We start from the raw sequence: 24,510 nt of genomic DNA, 5'->3' as shown, positions 1-24,510 counted from the left end.
GCATTTAACTGGTTAACAGCCGCGGGTGGATCGCGATTCCACCCGTGGCTGTTGCGGGCACATGTCAGCTGTAAGAATCAGCTGACATGTGCCCGGTTCAGTGCGGACTTAGCGCCGGAGCCGTGCTGAATCGGGGGTGATGGCCTGGGGCATACTAATATGCCCCAAGCCAGTAAGAGGTAAAAAGAGGCATAGATGCTCATGAGAACATAATTTTACCTCTATACAAGTCACTAGTGCGACCACACTTGTGTATAAGAAATACGTAGCTGAACTGGCGTGGGTGCAGAGAAGAGCGACCAAGGTTATGAGAGGACTGGGGGATCTGCGATACCAAGACAGGTTATTACACTTGGGGTTATTTAGTTTGGACAAACAAAGGCTTAGGGTTGATCTATGTGCAAGTATATGAGGGGACAGTACAAAGACCTTTCTACTGATCTTTTTACTCTGAGGCCAGAGACGAGGACAAGGGGACATCTTCTACGTCTGGAGGAAAGAAGGTTTAATCATAATCACAGACGGAGATTCTTTACTGTAAGAGCAGTGAGACTATGGAGCTCTCTGCCGCATGATGTTGTAATGAGTGATTCACTACTAAAATTTAAGAAGGGCATGGATGCCTTTCTTGAAAAGTATAATATTACAGGTTATATATACTAGATTCCTTGATAGGGCGTTGATCCAGGGAACTAGTCTGATTGTTGTATGGAGTCAGGAAGGAATTTTTTTCCCCAATGTGGAGCTTAGTGTTTGCCACATGGGTTTTTTTTGCCTTCCTCTGGATCAACATGTTAGGCTATGGGTTGAACTAGATGGAATTAGTCTTCCTTCAACCTTAAAGGGATTGTCCAGTACTTTATATCCCCCCCCCATGTATCCCCCCGGGGCCCCTAAGGATTTTTGTAATTAGTTAACGTTGCAGATACTGCCTGTGAGCGGCGCTATCACTGGCCGTTCACAGGCATCATGTGACCCCCGGCTGCAGCCGGCTCTGACATCCGCTGACGTCACGACAAGTGCTGGCAGCAGCCGGGGGTCTCTGTCTTCTGCGTTCCAGGTGGATGCCAGGCTGTGGGTGGGTTACCCCCCGCGTCACACCCGGCGTCCACCGCGCGCTCTGCCTCTCCCCATTCATTGGGAAAGCGTGCGGTGTATGCTGGGTGTGACGCGGGGGGTAACCCCGCCCACAACCCAGCAGCCACCGCGGGGATCCCAGCGCTGAGTCACGCCTCACTTGATGCCTGTGAGCGGCCAAGGATAGCGCCGCTCACAGGCAGTATCTGCAACGTAAGCTAATTGCAAAAATCCTTAGGGGCCCCGGGGGGATACATTGGGGGGTAATATAAAGTACTGGACAACTTCTTTAAAAACTATGTTACTATGATATGCATGCCATTTGTAAGATGTGATTGATTCACTAAATCTCTTAATGAATCAGATTCCTCTTACTCCATCTTGCCCCTTCATTGAGATTGGCATGTACCACGCCAGTCTTGGTGACTCACGGCCCAAGTGTATTCAATCTCTGTCCAACCCAGCCTGACCAACAGCTGCAGCTTTTACTGTTTACGGTAGCAGGGATGAGGTACACTGAGGATTTTGTCGAGCAGAGCAGTTGGGAAGAGATTGATGATGGATATTACTGACTTGGAATTTATGAGTAAATACACCAGCCTCATTGGGTCTAAGATATCTATTTGAAAAGGTATACAGTGTGTATTGTGATATGTGGTGTCAGATCCAATATTAGGATTTTTTGATACCTTGTTTATTACAATTATAATTTTTTTTCTACAGAATGTATCTGTCGCCTACATTGGAATTTTTATTGGAGGAGATTATATGTTTTCTTGGCTAAATTTTTTAGGCTTAAATATTTGGTAAGTACCATGTTTGTTTATTGTTACCATCTCATTGTACCAAATGCACATTTTTGATTTAATTTTTAAATTTTTCAGGAATATCAAGTACTTATCTATTTACTATTTCTCGTATCATATGTGACATGACATTAGTGGGCTGCGAAGGAAAACCAGAAAATGTAACACAGGTTTAAATTGTGAACTCTAGTGTTAATTTAGTGTCCACATTCCTAGTCTGAGAAACAAACTAGATTGTATTTAAAGAATCCGCTTTCTACATATTTTATCCTTCTATGGGTTTAACATTTATCAATGTAGTTGGATCTTGCATTAACAAAAATCTAACCTGGAACTCTTCACACGTCTTGGCAGGTCAGTAATAACATCTTCATTAACTATTGGTATGTTCACATACCAACTCAATAGCATGGTCTATCTACCATTTCCTATGGTTCAATAAATCTCATTTTTTTTAATACTTTATATGACACTCAATTGTGTTTGTAATAGAGTGAGATTATCATCTAATAAAAGAGGTATAAATTCAGCTTCCAGCGCTATCAAAGTGCTATTATTAGCTTGTAGAGTGATTTCAGTCCAGTAAAAGTCCACATTGGACCAAAACAGGATATTACAGATGTTCAGTCTAATATTCCTTTGAACAGAGAACCTTCCATCATTTGCAGGGTGCAGATTTTTGGCTTCACTATGTTGATGAATTTCTCAATTTCTTCTTGTTCTATTAACACCACTGACCACAGGGAGTATAATAATGGTGGAATTGTTTTGTCTGATGTGGAACAAGACTAAGTATTCTCCAAGGATCTGGAGGATGATGTCTTTAAATACAGCACTGCATAGTTTCTGATCTCCAAGAAAAATGTAATATATTGAAACTAGAACCTGCATAAACACATCAGCAATTTAATTTATTACATTATTACTCCATTTTTCTGCTTTTTTGTTTTTTCCTCCCAGGCTTCCACGAGCCATAGTGTTATTTTTCAGGCAACATAACTATAAGAGGGTTTTCTTTTTTTGCAGATGAGTTATAGCTATTAAAAAGTTATAGAAACATAGTTGAAAAAAAACACAAATAGCAAAACATTTTGAAAGGGAACAAAAAAAACAAACAAAAACGAAGAAGAAATTTCACAATTGGTTGAGATGTATGCTAAATGGCAAAAAGTTGTCTTTCATGGCTTGAACCAAATTTTTTATGTGTTTTAGACACTTTCTGCTGTGTGTTCTTGACAAATTTGTATGACATAGATGGAAAGAGATGTGACCTGAATGTGACAAAAATGTCAACAAATCAGCACAAATTTCTGGCACAAAGTAAACATACTAATAGATAATATAGACTTAAACTATTGACTCACCAATCACCTGACCTAAATCCAATGGAAAATTTCAGAGTTCATATAAGGATCCCATGGAGCCTTCATGATTTGAAGAGTGTTTGTATGGAGGAATGGGCCAAAATCACGCCTGAGCAATGCATGTGACTAGTTTCTCCATACAGGAGGTGTCTTGAAGCTATCAACAGAGGCTTTTGTATGACGTATTAAATTTCAGCAGGCGTGTTCAATACTTTTTCCCTGTGTCATTTCTCATTATTACACATAACGTGAGAATTTTATGTCAATAGCACCTTTAGAAATATATTTACCGTATTTTTCGGACTATATGACGCACCGGACCATAAGATGCACCCCAAATTTTGGGGTGGAAAATAGGAAACAAAATATGTTTATAAGATAGCGGTCCGTCTTATAGCCTGAATAGGTATCTTACCTGCGGGGGCGGTGGAGCGGGGGTCACAGGAGGCAGGGTCCCTCAGGAAGCCGGCGGAATGCTGCGGACCCGGGGTGCTCCAGCAGCGGGGAGTTGCGGTGGTAGTGGAGCATGATCATTGGAAGCAGGGCCCTCCATTCCCTCTCTTAGGAACGCGGCGGCAGCACAAGAGACGAGATGCTGCAGGGCCAGTATCAGGCTGTCGGCGGTAAGACAGAGCTGCGTGCCCTGCTTTTCCGGTGGCCGTGGCCATCTTCCTGAAGCCGTGGGCCTCAGGGAAATGGCTGCCGAACTCCCAGTCTGCGCATGCGCCAGCTCGGCGGCCATTTTCCTGCAGCATCTCACCTCTTCTTCGTGAGGGAGGGAACAGAGGGCCATGCTTCCTACAATTCCGCTCCACCGCCACCGCAGTTCCCGGTAAGCTACATTCGGACCATAAGACGCACCCCCATTTTCCTCCCAAATTTCTGGGAGTTAAATTAAATGATATGCTTGTTAAACGAGTCTGTACGGTTATGGTGATACTAAATTTATATGTATTTTTATGTATTTATATCTATTTTTAATATTTTGCTACTAAAAAATATTTTCAGATATGGGCACACTTGTTTATTTTTTATATATTTTTTACTGTTTTGTATTATTTTTATTAGTCCCTAGGGAGACTTGATCCCTTATACAGTACATTGGCATTCAAGGGGTTAAATTGCTGCAATTGGCTAAGCTTGCTCCATTCGTGTATGGAGGATTTTGTCACAGGGGTTATAGGTCAAGATTATCTTTATAACCAATTTTGTACCACCAGAGTGTTCCCAAACCTGTGGCAATCCAGCTGTTGCAAAACAACAATTCCCACCATGCCATGGCAGCCTGTGGTTCACACACAGCCAGTCTCCCCACCACAGAAAGGATAAGCACGGTTTCTTACCATGTTTACATTCTCCATCGCTGTATACACGATATAAACCAGACTTGTGTATACAGATCAGGAAGCACTGACAATGTTTTATCCCCCGGACCCGGTAATCATATGAGAGCCAGTCAGTTCTGCTATGCAGCTAGGAGGCTAAATTTCCCCAGTAACTGGGATGATATGCCAGCCCCAGTTACAAGGGAAATCCACAATAAAAGAACAAATATGTTTAAAAGCTTTGTGAAAGACACTCTGTGTGACTCAAGACTTATGAATCCCCCAGCGCAGGCACTGTGCGCTGCTCAGATTGGCCGGTATGAGACCTGGGACCGGAGGCTATGTATGTGTTATACACACCCCCAACCATTCAGCGCCGACTCGCTCCATACACTTGTATGGAGCGAGGCCATGCCCCGTCTAGTGATGTGGATGGCCAGTCGGTGCGCCTGACTAGAAGGCGTGGCCTCTCTCAATACAAGTGAGAGAGAGGCCACGTCCACTGGACGGGGTATGTATAACACATACATACCCTCCATTACCGGGTCTCATACCGGTGAATTGCCGCAGCGCACAGTGCATGCGCTGGGGGGATTCATAAGTCTGCAGTCACACAGAGTGACTGCAGATTTATCGCTTTTGACCGGACAACCCTTTCAATTAAAAAAGATAATGCCTGTCCAAATCACAGTTTCTAGCCCCTTCCCCTGTTATAAAAAATATGTCCAATATACAGTGGCTTGCGAAAGTATTCACTCCCCCTAACTTGGCATTTTATAAATAGGGTACATAGTAAACACAGACTTTGATTAAAAAAAAAAGTGTAAGGGGATGTGCACACGATTCGGAGACGCTGCGGGTTTGACGCTGCGTTATGCAGCATCAAATCTGCAGCGGCCAGATGTTACAGCATAGTGGATGGGATTTGTAGAAATCCCATGCCCACTATGCGTATCTAGGCACCTACCTGCGGATCACCCGCAGAAACTGATATGTGGCGCGTCTTTCCAGACCGCAGCATGTCAGTTTCTCTCGTGGGTCCGCATGCGAACTTTCCCCGTAGACCTGACCTCTATGAGGAAAGTCTAACTGTAAAAAAAAAAAAAAAAAAAAAAAAAAAAGGCGCCGCTCATTTGCATAATGAGCAGAAGCCGCCGCAGCTATTCCGGAGCGTCGGGGCCACATGCTGATACGCATCATGTGCACACAGCCTAAAAGCCCTCAACACCACTGTAAAGGTGTAGCCAAATTTGGGATGGTCCTAACCTCTAGTATTAAAATCTTACCATGCATCATACTGACGTCAGTGTGAACAAGGGCTGAATAGGACCAGGTCCTGAACATAGATACACAGCAAATGATATAAATGTAATTTCCAGATCAAATGAAGGGAAGCCACACCCTTACCTGCAATAACTGCAGAAACCTTAAACTAAACTGGAAAAAATGAACTGTACAATAAGTTGGTATGCATGCAGAATAGGAGCATGTTCACATTGATCATTAAACAGACAAAACCTAAGACCCTAACAAAATAAACAAATACCCTGCTTTAAGTGAATACCGTATTTTTTTGATAATAAGACGCACTTTTTTCCCTTCAAATTTGGGAGGAAAATGTGGGTGCATCTTATAATCCGAAGTGAGCTTACCGGGGAGGTTGGAGGCGGTAGAGCGGAGTCACCGGAAGCAGGGTCGTTGCTTCAGGAGTCCGGCAGCGTCAGGAGTGCGGCGATCCTGCAGTGACTGGCGCTCATTATATGTCGCCGCCGATGAGCGGAATCCCCTTTCCCATTCAGTTCCCTGCGGTGGGATGGCTTTTACAATTTTTTTTGCCCAAAAACGGTGTTTACTAAGTACCCCATTTATTTATATGCACTATTGCTTTTACTTATTTACTTACAGCAAGGTATATGTCTTTTTTTTATTTTTTAGGTTTAGTCTGTTTAATGGCCAATGTTAACATGCTCCTATTTTGCATGTGTGGCACCCTGCTACTACAGGTACCACAGGACCCAAAAGGGTGCATGGACGGACTTCTCCACAAGAGGCCCTCACTACAAACAAACACCTCCACCCTTCCACCTCAGACCACCAGAGGGAGCCCTGTTTGGAATATATACACTACCGTTCAAAAGTTTGGGGTCACCCAGACAATTTTGTGTTTTCCATGAAAACTCATACTTTTATTTATCAAATGAGTTGCAAAATGATTAGAAAATATAGTCCAGACATTGACAAGGTTAGAAATAATGATTTTTATTAGAAAGAATAATTTTCTCCTTCAAACTTTGCTTTCGTCAAAGAATGCTCCCTTTGCAGCAATTCCGGCATTGCAGACCTTTGGCATTCTAGCTGTTAATTTGCTGAGGTAATCTTGAGAAATTTCCTCCCCATGCTTCCTGAAGCCTCTCCCACAAGTTGGATTGGCTTGATGGGCACTTTTTGCGTACCATACCGTCAAGCTGCTTCCACAACAGCTCTATGGGGTTGAGATCTGGTGACTGCGCTGGCCACTCCATTACAGATAGAATACCAGCTGCCTGCTTCTTCCCTAAATAGTTCATGCATAATTTGTAGGTGTGCTTTGGGTCATTGTCCTGTTGTAGGATGAAATTGGCTCCAATCAAGCGCTGTCCACAGGGTATGGCATGGTGTTGCAAAATGGAGTGATAGCCTTCTTTATTCAAAATCCCATTTACCTTGTACAAATCTCCCACTTTACCAGCACCAAAGCAACCCCAGACCATCACATTACCTCCACCATGCTTGACAGATGGCATCAGGCACTCTTCCAGCATCTTTTCAGTTGTTCTGCGTCTCACAAATGTTCTTCTGTGTGATCCAAACACCTCCAACTTTGATTCGTCCATAAAACTTTTTTCCAATCTTCCTCTGTCCAATGTCTGTGTCCTTTTGCCCATATTAATCTGTTCCTTTTATTAGCCAGTCTCAGATATGGCTTTTTCTTTGCCATTTTGCCCTGAAGCCAGCATCCCGGAGTCGCCTCTTGACTGTAGACATTGACACTAGCGTTTTGCGTGTACTATTTAATGAAGCTGCCAGTTGAGGAGCTGTGAGGCGTCGATTTCTCAAACTAGAGACTTGTCTTGTTGCTCAGTTGTGCAGCGGGGCCTCCCACTTCTCTTTCTACTCTGGTTAGAGCCTGTTTGTGCTCTCCTCTGAAGGGAGTAGTGCACACTGTTGTAAGAAATCTTCAGTTTCTTGGCAATTTCTCGCATGGAATAGCCTTCATTTCTAAAAACAAGAATAGACTATCGAGTTTCACATGAAAGTTCTCTTTTTCTGGCCATTTTGAGAGTTTCATAGAACAAACAAATGTAATGCTCCAGATTCTCAACTAGCTCAAAGGAAGGTCAATTTTATAGCTTCTCAAATCAGCCAAACCGTTTTCAGCTGGGCTAACATACTTGTGCAGGGGTTTTCTAGGGTTTTCTAAACATCCATTAGCCTTCTTACACAGTTAGCAAACACAATGTACCATTAAAACACTGGAGTGGTGGTTGTTGAAAATGGGCCTGTATACACCTATGTAGATATTGCAATAAAAACAAGACGTTTGCAGCTAGAATAGTCATTTACCACATTAACAATGTATAGAGTGTATTTCTGATTTGTTTAATGTTAGCTTCGTTGAAAAAAAATGTGCTTTTCTTTCAAAAATAATGAAATTTTTAAATGAACCCAAACTTTTGAACAGCAGTGTATATATGGAGGGTGGAGTCAGGCAGCTAGTCAGAGAGAGAGTTCAGTCTGAGGAGAGGGTGCTGGCGCTTAGACCAGTGAAGAAGCAGCACATCTGCTGCTGTATTGAGGGCCCCGAGTGTGGCCGGAGGCAAAGAGGAGAGGAGAAAGGAGTTAAGGGGGCAGAGGAGCATCATAGGCTCACCCCAAGACATAATCCGGACACCGGGTCCACGCCTACAGGGTCCTCTATACCCAGTAGGGACAACCGGCATACCAGGAGGCTTCCAGACCCCTGGTCATCCTGAAACTACCAGAAATAACAGGACCAGGAACCACGAAGGCCCCGGGGTCCAGGGATAGTGGTTGCCAAAGAAAGGTCCTACTACCAAGCGGTCAGGTGAGAGAGCAACACAACACAGAAGCTAGGCCAAGTTCCAGGCTGGCTAGAAGCTTAGAGAGAGGGAGACACAGATCAGGAGGCCTTATACCCGCTCACTGGGGAGAAGTCCTGAAGTGCACCCTTCCTAGCAAGTACCCTGGACCATACCTGCCGTTACACCAGTAAAGGTACTGAAGCGAACCCCCTGTGTGCGTGTCCGTCATTTCCCTTGACCTGGCCATCTTTCACTTGCATCCCTTCAATCAACTCTGCCCCGGGGGTCCTCTCCGCTTGTGGGGAGCAGAAACATCCCAGCGCCATTTCATTACCCCCGGAGGTCTGCAGCAGCGCCGGTAACCATTACCGGAGACCACAGGTGGCGTCACAAAACAAACCATACACTAAAAACCCCTTTTTCAAGAGAGACCCCACAGTACGGGTCCGGGAGCCGACTGCCGTGACATCCTATGCAAGGTAAAAGGCCCGGGTACCGAGTCCCCTATATTCCCCTGGGTGACACACATGCATACCAACTTATACTACAGTTAATTTTTTTCACTTTGGTTTCATGTAAAGAACATGCCTTAAACTGTGAACATTTGGTTTCTTTTTATTGTGAAGCAAACAACAAATAGAACAGAATAACTGAAAACTTCAGTGTTCATAGCTATTCACCCAACCAAAGTCAGTACTTTGTAGAGCCTCCTTTTGCTGCAATTCACTTTTGATAAGGCTCTATGAGCTTTCCACATCTTGCAACTGGGATTTTTGCCCATTCCTCAAGGCAAAACTGCTCCAGCTCCTTCAAGTTAGATGGTTTCCTCTGGTGAACAGCAATCTTCAAGACTGACTACAGATTCTCAATAGGATTAAGTTGTGGGCTTTGACTAGGCCACTCAAAAATATTTACATGTTTCCCCTTAAATCACTCGAGTGTTGCTTTAGCAATATGCTTTGGGTCATTGTCTTGTTGGAAGGTGAACATCCATCCTAGTCTCAAATCATTGACAGATTGAAACAGGTTTGGAGCAAGAATATCCCTGTATTTCGCACCATCCATCTTCCCCTCTACTCAGACCATTTTCCCTGACCGTGTACTGAAAAATATCCCCACAGCATGATGCTGTCACCACGTTTCACTGTGGCGATGTGTTCTTGGGGTGATGAGCTGTGTTGGTTTGGCGCCAGACATAGTGTTTACCTTGGTGGTCAAAAAGTTCAATTTTGGTTTTATCTGACCACAGCACTTTCCTCCATACATTTGGGGAGTCTCCCACATGTCTTTTGGCAAACTCAAAATGATCCTTACAATTTTTGTATGTAAGTAAAGGCTTTTTTCTGCCCACTCTTCCATAAAGGCCACCTCTATAGAGTGTACAGTTTATTGCGGTCATATGGACAGATACTCCAGTCTCTGCTTGGGAACTCTGCAGCTTCTTCAGGATTACCTTTGGTCTCTGTGCTGCCTCTCTGATTAATGCTTTCCTTGCGCGGGCTGAGAGTTTTGGTGGGTATTACTCTCTTGCCAAGTTTGTTGTGGTACCATGTTCTTTCCATTTGATGATAATGGATTTGATGGTGCTCCGGAGTATCTTCAGAGATTGGGAATTTTTTTTACAACCCAACACAGCCGTGTACCTCTCAACAATTATGTCCCTGACTTGTTTGGAGATCTTCTTGGTCTTCATGGTGTTTGGTTAGTGGTGCCTCTTGTTTAATAATGTTGCAGCCTTTGCGACCTTTCAGAAAAGGTATATGTATACTGAAAGACCCTGTGACACTTAGATTGCACACAGGAGGATTTCCTTTCTCTAAGTTTGTGACTTATGAAGGGAATTGCGTGCATCAGAAATCTTTAGGGGCTTCATCCCAAAAGGGGTGAATACATACAGTGGGGGAAATAAGTATTTGATATACTGCCAATTTTGCAAGTTTTCCCACCTTCAAAGAATGGAGAGGTCTGTAATTTTTATCGTAGTTACACTTCAACTGTGAGAGACAGAATCTAAAAAAGAATCCAGAAAATCACATTGTATGATTTTTACATAATTAGTTTGCATTTTATTGTGTGAAATAAGTATTTGATACAATGGAAAAACAGAACTTAATATTTGGTACTGTAGGGGTTTTACTCACTTGGGGGCGACTGGAGGAAAACAGGAGGCTTGTTCCTTTAAAAGTTCATGTAGGTTTATTGCTTCATATACCCAGAAGCCAAACAGAAAAGCAAACAGCCTTTAGATCAGACAAACAAAGAAAATGTCCTTAGCAGGTCTCTGCTCACTCAGGCCTGTGTGGCACACAGGCTGGGGTAGAGTCCAGCCACTACACAGTTGACTGATCTGTGATGTTCAGTTCCGCAGTTGGTAACATCCAGCCTCCTTACTGAGAACAACTGATCTGTGGGTTTGTAGGACCACCACCAATCTGATATTGATGACCTACTCATAAAACTATAAAAGTAGTGGAGCAACCAATTAAAGGTGTAATTCAAAACAATAACTTTGATACAAAGCAAAGCCCTGAGATGGCCATGACTATGTAAAAAATAAAAGGTTATGACTCTTGGAAAGTGAAGAGGCAAAATAAATGGCTGCATCTCCAAGGGGTTAAACTGCAGCTGTCACTTGATCAAAATCAATTCAAACCATAGTACTACAAAAAAGTCTCCTTACTGCCTAGACATTATAGATAATGTTATATGGAAAGATGAGTTACCCAGCAACTTGTTAGTAATTGTATGGTTTGCATTTGATAAAGTGATATTCCCTTATATGAATCCCACTCCGCAAGGAAATTTTATTTATTTAATTTACTCACTTATATAGCGCCATTAATTCGACAGCACTTTACAGACATTGTCAGCACTGTCCTCATTGGGGCTCACAATCTAAATTTCCTATCCAGAGTACCCGGAGAAAACCCATGCAAACATGGGGAGAACATGCAAACTCCTTGCAGATGTTGTCCTTGGTGGGGTTAGAATCCAGGACCCCAGCACCGCAAGGCTGCAGTGCTAACCACTGAGCCACCTTACTGGTGCTGAAATGAGTGGAATTATTCCTTATAAATCCTAATTAAAGGGAACCAGTTCGATTAATTCTGCGGGATTATGGCCCCAGGGATGTCTTTCTCAGAAACATAGCTGAGAATGGTGACCTAAAGGCACCTGTACATGAACATTTAAATAGCAAGCAACACCAATGGAATCCGGTGTATCCTTATGAATACTGCATTCTTTTTCAGCACTGCTATTAATTAAAATTCATGTTTTTTTTTTTAAAGTCCAAAAAATACAAACTAAGAGGTACAAATTTAGGGATCTTGGTTGCAGAGATTTACATCTACAAATGCTACTATAATGTCACTGCCTGCTTTTATGGGTAACCCCCAATACCTTAGCGCAATGGTACATTTGGATAGGACATTCTAAATCCCCTCAATTTCTGACAGTGGCATCTAACATGCCCCGGCAGGGAGGCACATTGTTCCACGCTCCCATTGGCACGCCCGTGACTTGATCATGGGGCACTGATGGATTATCATGACAGCCGTGGGTCTGCTGATGAACCCCTTGCCTTTCATTACAATCTTCCTGTGAATGTCAGGCTATGCTGGAGTTCATAGGAGATCATGATTTTTACTATGCATAGCAGCGCTGAGGCAAAAATCCGATCTATCAAAATATTAAATTTAAGTAAATTAATCCGAACTGTAAATGTCATAACGAGAAAAAAAATCAAAACACCAAAATTAAGGGTTTTTTTGGCTGCCGCAACATTGCAATAAGATAAAAGAAAAAATTGTGGAATTGCACTTGTTTTTGCAATTTCAACGTACCTGGAATTTTTTTCCCGTATTCCAAGACACTATGTGTTAGAATGAATGGTGTCATTCAAAAGTACAAATCGTCCCTCAAAAAACAAGCCCTCATACAGCCATATTGACAGAAAAGAAGCTTGTTGATGGTTATAGGAAGCGATTGATTGCAGTTATTTATTCCAAAGAGTGTGCAACCAAATATTACGTTGAGGAGGCCAACAATTTTGTCCGGCCCATTTTTTGGGGGATCTTATGTGAAACTATGTCCAATTTGCCTTTTTTTTCTTTTTTTTTTCCCAATACGCATAAAGGAAATAAACATGTGTATACCAAAATATGTGTAATTGCAATAATTTTTTGGGACAAATGCAAGGGTGCCAACACTGTCGGCCATGACTGTTTATACACCATGTGGTATACATCCAGATACTGTATAACGGAGAGCTGTGTCTGCAGCAACATGCATAGGAGCAGTGTGAGCTGGGCTGTATGGAGCCATGCCCGCCATCAGTTCCCAGAGGCTGGAATTCGTCATGTCAAAATCTTTCCATCACAGGAAGTCAAGGGATTCACAGCCAAAGATAATGTGTCAAGGAGAGCATCTACGGTTACAGAAGGTTTTGGGAAAGCAAGGTATTTAGTAAAGCACTTATCTATGGCCATTAGTTCACATGAAAGGGACATGTAAAGTAGTGACCAATCCCTTTAAGTAATGACAAAGGACGCAAGACATGAACTATTCGGAGTACCACAGTTATGTCAAGCATTGTGTAATATTGCTTTTTACAACGATACTGTAATAGCGTTTAAAGATGTATGAAACATGGGACCGCTTTAAACTTTTCATTTACTTGGCAAGTTCTGAAACAAAAAGTCATTTCCGATTCCCAAAGGATAATGTTTAATAAAAAAAAGAATTTAAGCATATGATTCTCTGTCATGGCAGCAGTGGTTTACCAGAAAAGAATCAGACAGATGTTGTTTTATATTGTCTCTTTTTTTCCCCTCATCAGACATTAATGAAAAACATGCCTGCTGCCAGGGCAAGCTGCTGTTAATTTGTTAGAAATATGTTTGACACACGGTTCAGAAGTACAGCGCTTGGGTCCGGGTCCACTTTTAAACTTAAATCATTTGTTGCCCCTCATAAAACCTTATATTATATATTGGTATGGTTTGACATTGAGATTCACAGATGTTATCCATGCCTTCACATGAAAAACCTATCCAAAGAAACGGGGCCACCATCATGTATTGGATCCGGTGAGCAGAAGCAAAGAGGTGGTGGGAGGAGAACGGATTGGGTGAGACCGGCTACGCAGCCTGCGCTGAGGCAGTACAGCCGAGCCAGTGTATAAACGGCCTGCCAGACTGCGTGGCACACTGGGGCTGGGGCTAATTACTTTACTTTACTTTATTAAGCCCTGGGGCCCCAGGCACTCACAGCTGCAGATACTTACATTGTATGGCTGCAACAGAGGGGGCCGGCTGTGTCTGACATCAGTGACATCAGACGCTGCCGGACCGCCCTCTGCTCCTAAGCTGCTGGCGCACCCCGGGCCCTTGCAACGCATTATATGCATGAGTTGAGGGTCCGAAAGTGATGAGATGCACAAGCTATTCGACCTCCCATTTCCTCATCCGATCTCCCATTGCCCACTCACCTGGTACTATTCTTGTGCCTCCCTCCCTCGGAGGCCTTCTCTGTCTGCTGCCTGCCTACAAACTATTAAGTACTACTAAGTTCAACCCTACTGACTGATGCCTGCCTGTCTACTATAAGTGACAGTTGCCTGTCTTAAAGGGAATATTCTAGTAGCCTAATACTTATCCCCTATACACAACATATGGGGTAATTATTAGGGCCAGTTTACATTGCGGATGTTGAAGCAGAAGTTTGGCGTGTACAGCCACAACGACTTTCTGCTGAATATCCACGGCAGCCGCTTCCTACATGCCTCCCATTGATCACTATGGGAGACTGATGAGGATTGCGGAACTTCAACATGGAAATATAGGCTATTTCCCATAATTCATATTTATTGACGAAATTCAAGAAACACCATAATAGTAAGTGCCTTATCATCTCAAACACATTGCTCAACAATAACCAGAAAATGCCCAATCCTTTTAATTATAGTTTAAAGTTTTGGAAGAATTTACTTTAAAGTTTGTCACCCCTTATATCGTAAAATAATAAACAGAAAACGCTTTTCTAATAGACTGACACCTGTAGAAGAGATCCCTTTTCAGCAGTCACCTCATTATCATAACAAGCTGGATTACACTGAGAGATAACAGAGTCCACCATTCACAGTAGGTAGAGTCACAGTTCACCTCTTCCTCCTTCCTGCACAATGACATCTGCATGTCACTAAACATGAGAACATGTATAGAAAACTCCCCTAAGGAAATAGTCCCCTATAATGGCTTGTGATATATACATGCATATGTTCAATGTCCATATCTCCAAATAGGCAAGAAAGCAGCTACCATAAATGTACAGAAAACAGAATACAATAATCTGCAATCAGAAATACAGATTATAAAAAAATGATCACAATCTAGTTTCAATTAGTTGAAAAAAATGTATGTGACTCATTCCCTTAAAAAAAAATAAAGTATTGGATATTTTAAGAAATGTTTAATAGGTTAGAGTTCAGTAGGACCCTGACAGAAGAGTCTCCTTGTCGTGGTGGCGGCTTAAAAAATCTTTTGGCCAAAACAAAATCTGCCGGCTATGTATGTGATCTGGTGTTTGATGGGAACTGTTAATGTATGATTGGTGAGAAAGTGGTGCAAAAGTGGAGTTTTTCCAAGCGTGGGTGGTGGGATTCTGGAAGGTTTGAGGGGTGGAGCCTGGGCAGAATGTCAAGGGGGCCTGAAAATTTTTCCAGTATGAGGCCCTGAAATTCCTGGTGGCAGCCCTGCATAGAAATTGTAGATAATCAAGCAATATTGCAATTGTACCCACTGAGTGAATATGCAGTTTACTTTTAAATGATCCAAAGCAAGTATAAAACTATCTGAAATTTTTTGCTAATTTAGTTATTTTTTATTTATTTTACTCACTTATATAGCGCCATTAATTCCACAGCGCTTTACAGACATTATTGGCACTGTCCCCATTAGGGCTCACAATCTAGATTCCCATAGATCAGTATGTGTTTGGAGTGTGGGAGGAAACCGGAGAACCTGGAGGAAACCCACGCAAACATGGGGAGAACATACAAACTCCTTGCAGATGTTTTCCTTGATGGGATTTCAACCCAGGACCCCAGTGCTGCAAAGCAACAATGCTAATCACTGAGCCACCATTCTAATCTTAGATTGTTGAAGGGGTATTTAAGTCTAAAATCACTGGATAATTGAGCACTGTGCTTGGTTCTTATTGCCATGATAATAGAACTGCTCTGTTGCCTTGAAGCACCCGAATTGCCGGCAGGAGCGGTCCATGACTGGTCTGAGCCAGCACCGTGTAGAGCAGACAGGTAGTTAGAAACTACCTGCATGTTAATTTTTAGGCCCATAGTAAAAAAAACATCAAATAGCCCGGTATAATCCCTTTAAGTTTCTGTACCGCTTTCTGGACTACCAAGGAATATTGGTGAACTTGAGGCAATTGCCCATGAGTAATGGGCTAAGATTTCTCAGGAACGCTTTCAGAATCTGGTGTCTGGCTATGGAACACATTTGCAGCAGGTCAAAACAGCCAAATGTGCTCAACAAAGTACTTAAGAATCTGGTAATAAATGGGTTGACAACTACTGAGGCTGCAGTAGTCATTATAATGCTGTGTGCCCACGATACGTTTTTTAAGCGTTTCCGCAGCGGCAAAAACGCTGCAGAAACGCTTAAAAAACGCATGGTAGAAGGCCTGCCATGTTCCCCAATGATAATCCGCATGTGCTATGCACATGCTGCGGAAATTTCCGCTGTGGAAAATTCAGGAAAAAACGCAGCACTACCAATTATTTTGCGGAAGTGCTGCGTTTTCGCCGCCATTGACTTGCATTAGAACGCATGCATTCCGCTTCACTAGATAAGGACTTGCGGAATGCATGCGTTCTAATGTGCGGATGGTACCCGGGTCTAGAGGAGAGGAGACCCTCCTCCGGACCTGGCAACCATAGAAAACTGTGAAAAAAAGAATAAAATAAAAAATAAAGATTATATTTACCTTCTGGTGGCTCCCGCTCTCCTTGTCTTCACTTGCCGGCAGCTAGCGATGGACTGGAGGACCTGTGCTGATGTCATAGTCATGTGACGGGTCACACGACGCTGACGTCGGCAGGTCCTTCAGTGTACCGCTGCCGGCAGCCTGGATGGAGGGAAACAAGACACCGGGGGCCATCGGAGGGTAAGTATATATTTATTTTTTTATTTTTTGCCATTCTTTTCGGTCACACTATATAAATCCATTCCATTTGCATGGATTTATATAGTGTGACCAAGTTGTCAAGCACTTTCCAAGTGATGCTAAAATCGCTTGGAAAGCGCTTGACAACCCGCATGCGGAAATGCATGTGAAGAATGCTTCACATCCGCTTGTCCCTGGCAGGAAAACCCATGTACAATCCGCATGTACAATCCGCATGTACAATCCGCATGCGTTTTTTTCTGCCAGGGAGATGCAGAAACGCTCAGAAAAAAAAATGGAGCATCGTAGGCACATAGCCTAAGTGTTTTTTTGTGTTGAATTTGTAGAAACCACTTGTTATGTTAGTTGTGTTGAGTTTAAATTAATTTGTTTTGTTTCACTGGTTTATTGCAAACTGCAGAAAGCTTGTAAATTGTCCTAATAAACCAAATTTACAATGAGGTTTGAATAACTTTGATAGCAACTGTAACGCACATAAGGTGTTTAAATACTCGAGGAGAGATGTTCAGAAGGAAAGTTAAGAAGGAAGCAAGTTGGTGTGGGGGTGGGTGAGGTATGTCAAAAGTGTAGACTGAGTAATGATAACCCCTTATTATGGGCTCATAAGTAGTGTTTAAAATGAGGTTGTACTGTGAAGTTCTTTCCAGATGCATAGGAAGCGTGGGTATGAATGACGTAGGATAACTGTGTTTTCTTTATATATTCTACTTATTCCTCTCTCTTATTGTATAGCAACACAACAACCTTCAGCCTCACGGTAGTTTTAGATTTTATGTTTTTAAAAATTGTTTAGAAAATGTATGTTATAATAAATTCAAAATAGTGTTATATACCGTAAATGTTATATTATCTAAATTATCAGTGTCCTACGAGGTGTTTTGGTCATATAAATGTATTTATTACTATCGTGATCTGGTAAATCTCTTCAGTTGTCCAGTATAATGCTGTATCCACTTTTGAGGTTACTCAAATTTTTTTATTTCCTTTCTCTGAATTAATACATGGAGATATAAATAATTAAATGCAACTGAGCTTTGTTCTATAAATGATAGAAAGGTATGAAATACAATTGTCTATATGTTATGGCCCATTTTGACAGGTCAATCGAGGATGTCAAACAACAGCTGATTAACTAGTTACATGCTCATAGGCGGCCGTTTACTGACCTGTTTACACAGCCCTTTGGAGAACCACCTAGCCAAAGAAACAAACTCTTGACTATTGAACAGAACCGCGATGGTGCAGAACAATCACTGATACTATTCTTCTGTCCCCATATGGGACATTATCCATTTATATATGTGCTGCCAATAACTAATTTTAAGCATGCATAAAAATCATCACACCCGATGAATGAGCTGCTTGTTCATCAGGCGATCCCTGGTCTGTTTAAATGGGTAAATAATTGGGAACAAACACTTGTTCTCCAGTTATTGTCTCTGCTAAATGGACCATTAGAAGGTTCCCTGATATAAAAAGGGAATTTACGCTGCAAGATAATCGTGAACAAGCAATGTTAAAAACGCTCATTTCATGATTACCTAGCCATGTAAACAGGCTGCTGATGACCCGATGATCTAGCAAAACGCTCGTTCATTGGGTGAAACAATCTTTTGTGCAGAGTAAAAGATCATTATTCTAGGCGGTGCATCGTTCTGTATAAACAGGTCTCGCACTGTCGAGAACCATGGCCGCCTATACACACTGAGCAATGTAGTATAGATCGCTCAGTATGCATTGCTTGCTTTCTTGCTGCCTTTGTAAATAGGCAGTCATAGGCAGTCAAACAGCTGCTGGTTGGTAAAAGTTTACCAATTGGCAAACAAATTGTGCAGGCAGTTGGTCCATGTAAAGGGTGCTACAGTATATCTTGCAACTTTAATCTCTTTTGAAGTCTGAGCAATTATGGTAATAGGGAATTAGATGTCTGTGTGGTTGACTCTTTCCTATACTACTCTACCTGGTAAGGAGTATATTAAGGACTTGCTTCAAAATCTTTGCTATAAATGCGAGAACCTAATACACCAGTTTTTCATTTTTATTACTGTTTGGTCTTGGAATGACTTGTTCCAGCATTGTAAAAACTGTGGTGTGAATAGTTAAATGTTGGCTGTTTTCTTTTGTTAGTGCAGCTTTCCCAACAGACTGACCAGCACTTCTGTCTATACAATGGCTGACAGTAGGGGAGAGTATGGCCAGACTGGTCCATCAGCCTCCTCCAGTTGTAAAACATCTCACATGGGAATGCTACTTTTCTGTTGGAGGAGACTGATGGTGTGAAGAAAGTTGTACTAACAAAAGAAAGTTTCCGACCTCTATAACAGCACATTATAACAGATTAAAAGATTGCCATCCAGTCTCTATTGAAGATGCATATGATTAGAAAAGGTAAATACAATCGAGAACATGGACTTTAACTCTTTTATAGCCTGGGGAGTATTAGTACGCCCCAGGCCATCACCCCCTTCAGCGCGGGCTCCGGCGCTGAGCCCGCACTGAACCGGGCACATGTCAGCTGATCTATACAGCTGACATGTGCCCACAACAGCCGCGGGTGGAAACGCAAACCAGTTAAATGCCGCTTTAACCCCGCCCATCGGTGGCTCCGTCACATGATCGCAGGTCTCCCATGGGTTGGCATGACAACCCGGGGTCTGCATCAGACCGCTGTGGTTGTCATTTCTCAATTGCTATGAGTGTCACCCAGTGGTCGGCACTCATAGCAAGTGAGCATTTCTACTGCATACAGGCGATCTGCTCACCGCCTGTATGCAGTAGAAGCAATCAGACAACTGCTGCTTCTAGTCTCCTATGGAGACTATTGAAGCATGCAGAAAGTGTAAAAAAAATGTTTTTAAAAATATTAAAAAAATAAAAAAAATTATAAAAGTTTAAATCACCCCCCATTCAAAATAAAATTAAAAAAAACACATACACATATTTGCTATTGCCACATTCAGAATCGCCTGATCTATCAATATAAAAAAATAATTAATCCAATCGGTAAACAGCATAGCGAGAAAAAAAATTTAAACGCCAGAATTATGTTTTTTTGGTCACTGCAACAGTGCAATAAAATGCAATAACGGGTGATAAAAACATTGGATCTACCCCAAAATGGTATCAATAAAAATGTCAGCTCGGCACACAAAAAATAAGCCCTCACCTGTCCCCAGATCCCGAAAAATGGAGACGCTACAGGTCTCGGAAAATGGTGCCATTATTTTATTTATTTTAGCAAACTTTTGGATTTTTTTTTCACCACTTAAATAAAAAATAACCTATACATGTTTAATGTCTACAAACTCATAATGACCTAGAGAATAAGAATAGCAGGTCAGTTTTAGCAGTCAGTGAACGTGGTAAAAAAAACAAAACTGTGGTATTGCACTTTTTTTGCAATTTCACCTCACTTGGAATTTTTTTCCCGTTTTCCAATACATGATATAGTAAAACCAGTAATGTCATTCAAAAGTACAACTTGTCCCACAAAAAATAAGCCCTCACATGGCCATATTGACCAAAAAATAAAAATGCTATGGCTCTGGGAACAAGGGGAGCAAAAAACGAAAACGCAAAAAACGGAAAATCCCAAGGCCCATATTGTTATGTTCATCGGATACAGCACAAATCTGATCTGCTTGATTTTTGGGCATACATAGAATATTTTAAAAATAACAACAATTAATTTGGGTTATATTTCTCATATATTTCAGCATGGCAGGTGGAGCAGCGTACTCTTTCGTGACATTCTGGGAAGCCCCACCATTAGTAGACAATCATCCACCCACGCTCAGTTGGGACGAACAAAAGACTGCTTTATTACAAGTTACAAATGGAGAGAAAAATATGGACTCTAAAGACGTTAGAGAATACTAAATAAAACTTTAACTTCACTAACAAGTATTTTAAATAAGGTGTTTACACTTATGGAAAATCTAAGATGTCTCTGGGATAAGAAGTGATATTGGATAGATGAAGATTCATTAAAGGATGCGGAGAGAAGAAGACTTACATTCTATACAATGCCCATAATGACTGAAATTTCCTTATAAAAGGTAATTTATTCTATGCACTTATAAATCTGACAGAGGTTACTAAGTTTATTGACTCATGGGTATGTAAAGTCGTTCCAGAGGTTCTCGCAACTTCAGAAATGTGAGATAAAGATGTGATTGTGGAGACAGGCATGTTTCTGGATTCTCTAATGTTTGTTTTCTGTATGCTTTTTAAAAAACAAACAAAAACAAACTGAAAAACAGTGTCGTCAGTTTTCTTACATTCAAAATAATTGTTTTCTATGAGAAGCCTAAGTTGAATTTAACTGATCAGCAATGAAGATGCATTAAATTTAGTGTCCTCTTTAGACAACTTAACCTCTTCCCAGCATCTGCCTTATAAGTACACTGCAAGCAGGGCCGGCTCCAGGTTTTTGTGGGCCCCGGGCGAAACAGTCTCTGTGGGCCCCTTTAATACATACCACACTTCATGATGCACAGATACCGCACAGAAATATATATATATATATAGTACAAGGCCAAAGATTTCACTTCTTACATTACATGATCGATATCTATTGTAAATTCCAAAACAGCTCAGAAACCGGTGGAATCGCTCCATACAGAATAATGGCCCCCATAAAATGCTCCATACAGGATACTGGCCCCCATATTACGCTCTGTACAGGATAATGGCCCCCTTATAATGCTCCATACAGAATACTGGCCCCCAAATAATGCTCCATGCAGGATACTGACCCCCATATTACGCTCTCTACAGAACACTGGCCCCCTTACAATGCTCCATACAGAATACTGACCTCCAAATAATTCTCCATGCAGGATACTGGCCCCCATATTACGCTCTGTGCAGGATACTGGCCCCCTTATAATGCTCCATACAGAATACTGGCCCCCAAATAATGCTCCATGCAGGATACTGACCCCCATATTACGCTCTGTACAAAATACTGGCCCCCTTATAATGCTCCATACAGAATACTGGCCCCCAAATAATTCTCCATGCAGGATACTGGCCCCCATATTATGCTCTGCACAGGATACTGGCCACCTTATAATGCTCCATACAGAATACTAACCCCAAAATAATGCCCCATGCAGGCTGTTCCCCCCACATAATGCCCCATGCAGGCTGTTCCCCCCACATAATGCCCCATGCAGGATGTCACCCCCTTATAATGCCCCATGCAGGATGTCACCCCCCTTATAATGCCCCATTCAAGATGTCACCCCCCTTATAATGCCCCATGCAGGATGTCACCTCCCCCCCCATATAATGCCCCATGCAGGCTGTTCCCCCCACATAATTCCCCATGCAGGATGTCACCCCCTCTTATAATGCCCCATGCAGGATGTCACCCCCTCTTATAATGCCCCACGCAGGATTTCACCCCCCTTATAATGCCCCATGCAGGATGTCACCCCTCATATAATGCCCCATGCAGGATGTAACCCCCCCTTATAATTCCCCATGCAGGATGTCACCCCCCCTTATAATGCCCCATGCAGGATGTTGCCCCTCCTATAATGCCCCATGCAGGATGTCACCCCTCATATAATGCCCCATGCAGGATGTCACCTCTCCCTCTATATAATGCCCCATGCAGGATGTCACCCCCTCTTTTAATGCCCCATGCAGGATGTCACCCCCCCAATATAATGCCCCATGCAGGATGTCACCTCTCCCTCCCTACCCCCCATATAATGCCCCATGCAGGATGTCACCTCTCCCCCCCATATAATGCCCCATGCAGGATGTCACCCCCTCTTATAATACCCCATGCAGGATGTCTCCCCCCCCTTATAATGCCCCATGCAGGATGTCATCTCTCCCCCCCTTATAATGCCCCATGCCTCCATATATTAAAAAACAAAAAAACAAATACTCACCTCACTTCTCACCTGCTGCCGCTGCTCCAGACTCCTCAGCATCGCCGGTGTCTTCCCGCTCTGCGCTGTGACGGCTCAGGAGAGAGCGCGGTGTAAAGACGTCACCGCGCCCTCTGACCTGAGACGTCACTGTGCTGCAGCTGCGGAAGAGACCGGACCTGCTGCGGAGGCACGAGGAGAGGTAAGTATTGTAGTATTGTGCCGGGGCCCTGAGCAAGCGGTGGGGGGGTTATCACCGCACCGCTCATGGGTCCCATAGCGCGCAGGGGTCCCCGATAGTGAGTGGGCCCCCTAGCCTGCTCAGGGCCCCGGCACTTGCCCAGGTGCGCCGGGTGCTGATGCCGGCCCTGACTGCAAGTCAGGAGCAGGTGTATAGAGTGGGCTCATAGCATGAGCCCTCCCATACCTGGCGTATAATGGTTGCGTGACAGAGCCAGCATCTGCCTCCACGAGCGAACCTCTGCCCGTAACCGTCAACCTGTTACATGCTACTGTCCATTTCGTACAGCAGAATAAACAGCTTGCAAGGCGCCAATGGGTTGTTGTGACAGTCGGGTGTCTGTTGAAGACCTCTGTGCCTGACATGACAAAGCTTCATTAAAACTCAGCCTGAGACCTTCAAGTGAGACTGTGATTTCTAGTATATTCTGCAGTATCAAAGTATTGCGGTATATAATAGAAGCGGGCAGATGATTGCAAATTCTAGTTCAAGATTTATGCCTGGATTAATGCTAGCTGAGTACCAACATATCTAATTTTGACCTCCGAATGAATAGATTTTTTGGTGCGCTCTCTGTGTGTAGGGTAGTGATAGCGTTTTTCTCTTTGCTACAATACTGATTGCAAAATCATATCGCCAGGTAATTTAACCACACAATGTACACCATATAAAGAATTCCCAAAAAACAATGTCAGAATTGCATTTTTTTCTCACAATTTCACTGCTCTTGGAATTTTTTCTCTGTTTTCCAGTACAACATGTGGTAAAATGTTATTCAAATGTACAACTTGTTCTGCAAAAAAAAAACAAGCTATTTATATGGATAAAAAAATAAAATAGTTATAACTCTTGGAAGAAGGAAAGGAAAAAATGCAAATGCAAATATGGAAATTGGGCAGGGGTTACAGGGAACGTGTTGTGGTTCATGCTGCTTGAACCACTTACAGCATGAATCAGACCACCTCTCTCATTATATAGATAGAAGTTTTACGCTGAACTATGCTTTTCTCTGAAAACTTTGCAGTATTTCAGAGTGTGGCTGAGGACGAGGTGATTAGTCCTAGAGATGTGTCTTCAGGCTTCCCACCTGCTCAGATAGGGAGAGACCTGTCAGTCTATGCATGTTTATTGAGGTTAGAGACTTGTTGGGCTGAGCAGGTGGAGAGAATCTGGCAGGCACATACCTCCTGGACTAGTCACTTCCACAATTGTATTTGTTTAAAAAAAATTTTTCCTGGACTGATATAATCGTATTAATTAGCCCCTGATATGTACTGATATGGGTCTCCTGATATGTACAATTATTTTCTGTATTTACTGTGTACTATTATTTGCTGTATTATTTGCTTTATCTGACCAAGCAGAGCTGCTCCAGTTCACTGTCGGGACACACCACAGCTCCTAGCCAGAGGGAAAGCATAAGTCATTTATGATAAGTGAGTATGTCTCGCCCAGGGGGATATAAGGGACTCGGTACCCGGGCCTTTTACGACAGTCGGCTCCCGGGCCTGTACTCTGG

General features: G+C 42.6%; 1 protein-coding gene across 3 annotated transcripts in view; it reads left to right on the top strand.

The window, feature by feature from the left end:
- Positions 1 to 23,680, top strand: part of SLC35D2 (solute carrier family 35 member D2) — a 135,062-nt gene extending 111,382 nt beyond the window's left edge. For all 3 annotated transcript variants that reach the window (XM_073670983.1, XM_073670982.1, XM_073670985.1), the window contains 2 exons: positions 1,801 to 1,883; positions 20,579 to 23,680. In XM_073670983.1, coding sequence (XP_073527084.1) covers positions 1,801 to 1,883; positions 20,579 to 20,722 — 227 coding nt within the window. In that variant the 3' untranslated portion in view covers positions 20,723 to 23,680. The remainder of the gene's footprint in view (positions 1 to 1,800; positions 1,884 to 20,578) is intronic.
- Positions 23,681 to 24,510: the final 830 nt, after the last annotated feature.

This window comes from Phyllobates terribilis, unplaced genomic scaffold (genome assembly GCF_046119375.1).
Source record: "Phyllobates terribilis strain yellow unplaced genomic scaffold, ASM4611937v1 Scaffold_1__5_contigs__length_1240528914, whole genome shotgun sequence".
NCBI classification, from domain to species: Eukaryota; Metazoa; Chordata; class Amphibia; order Anura; family Dendrobatidae; genus Phyllobates; species Phyllobates terribilis.
This window is presented reverse-complemented; position numbering and strand designations above follow the sequence as displayed.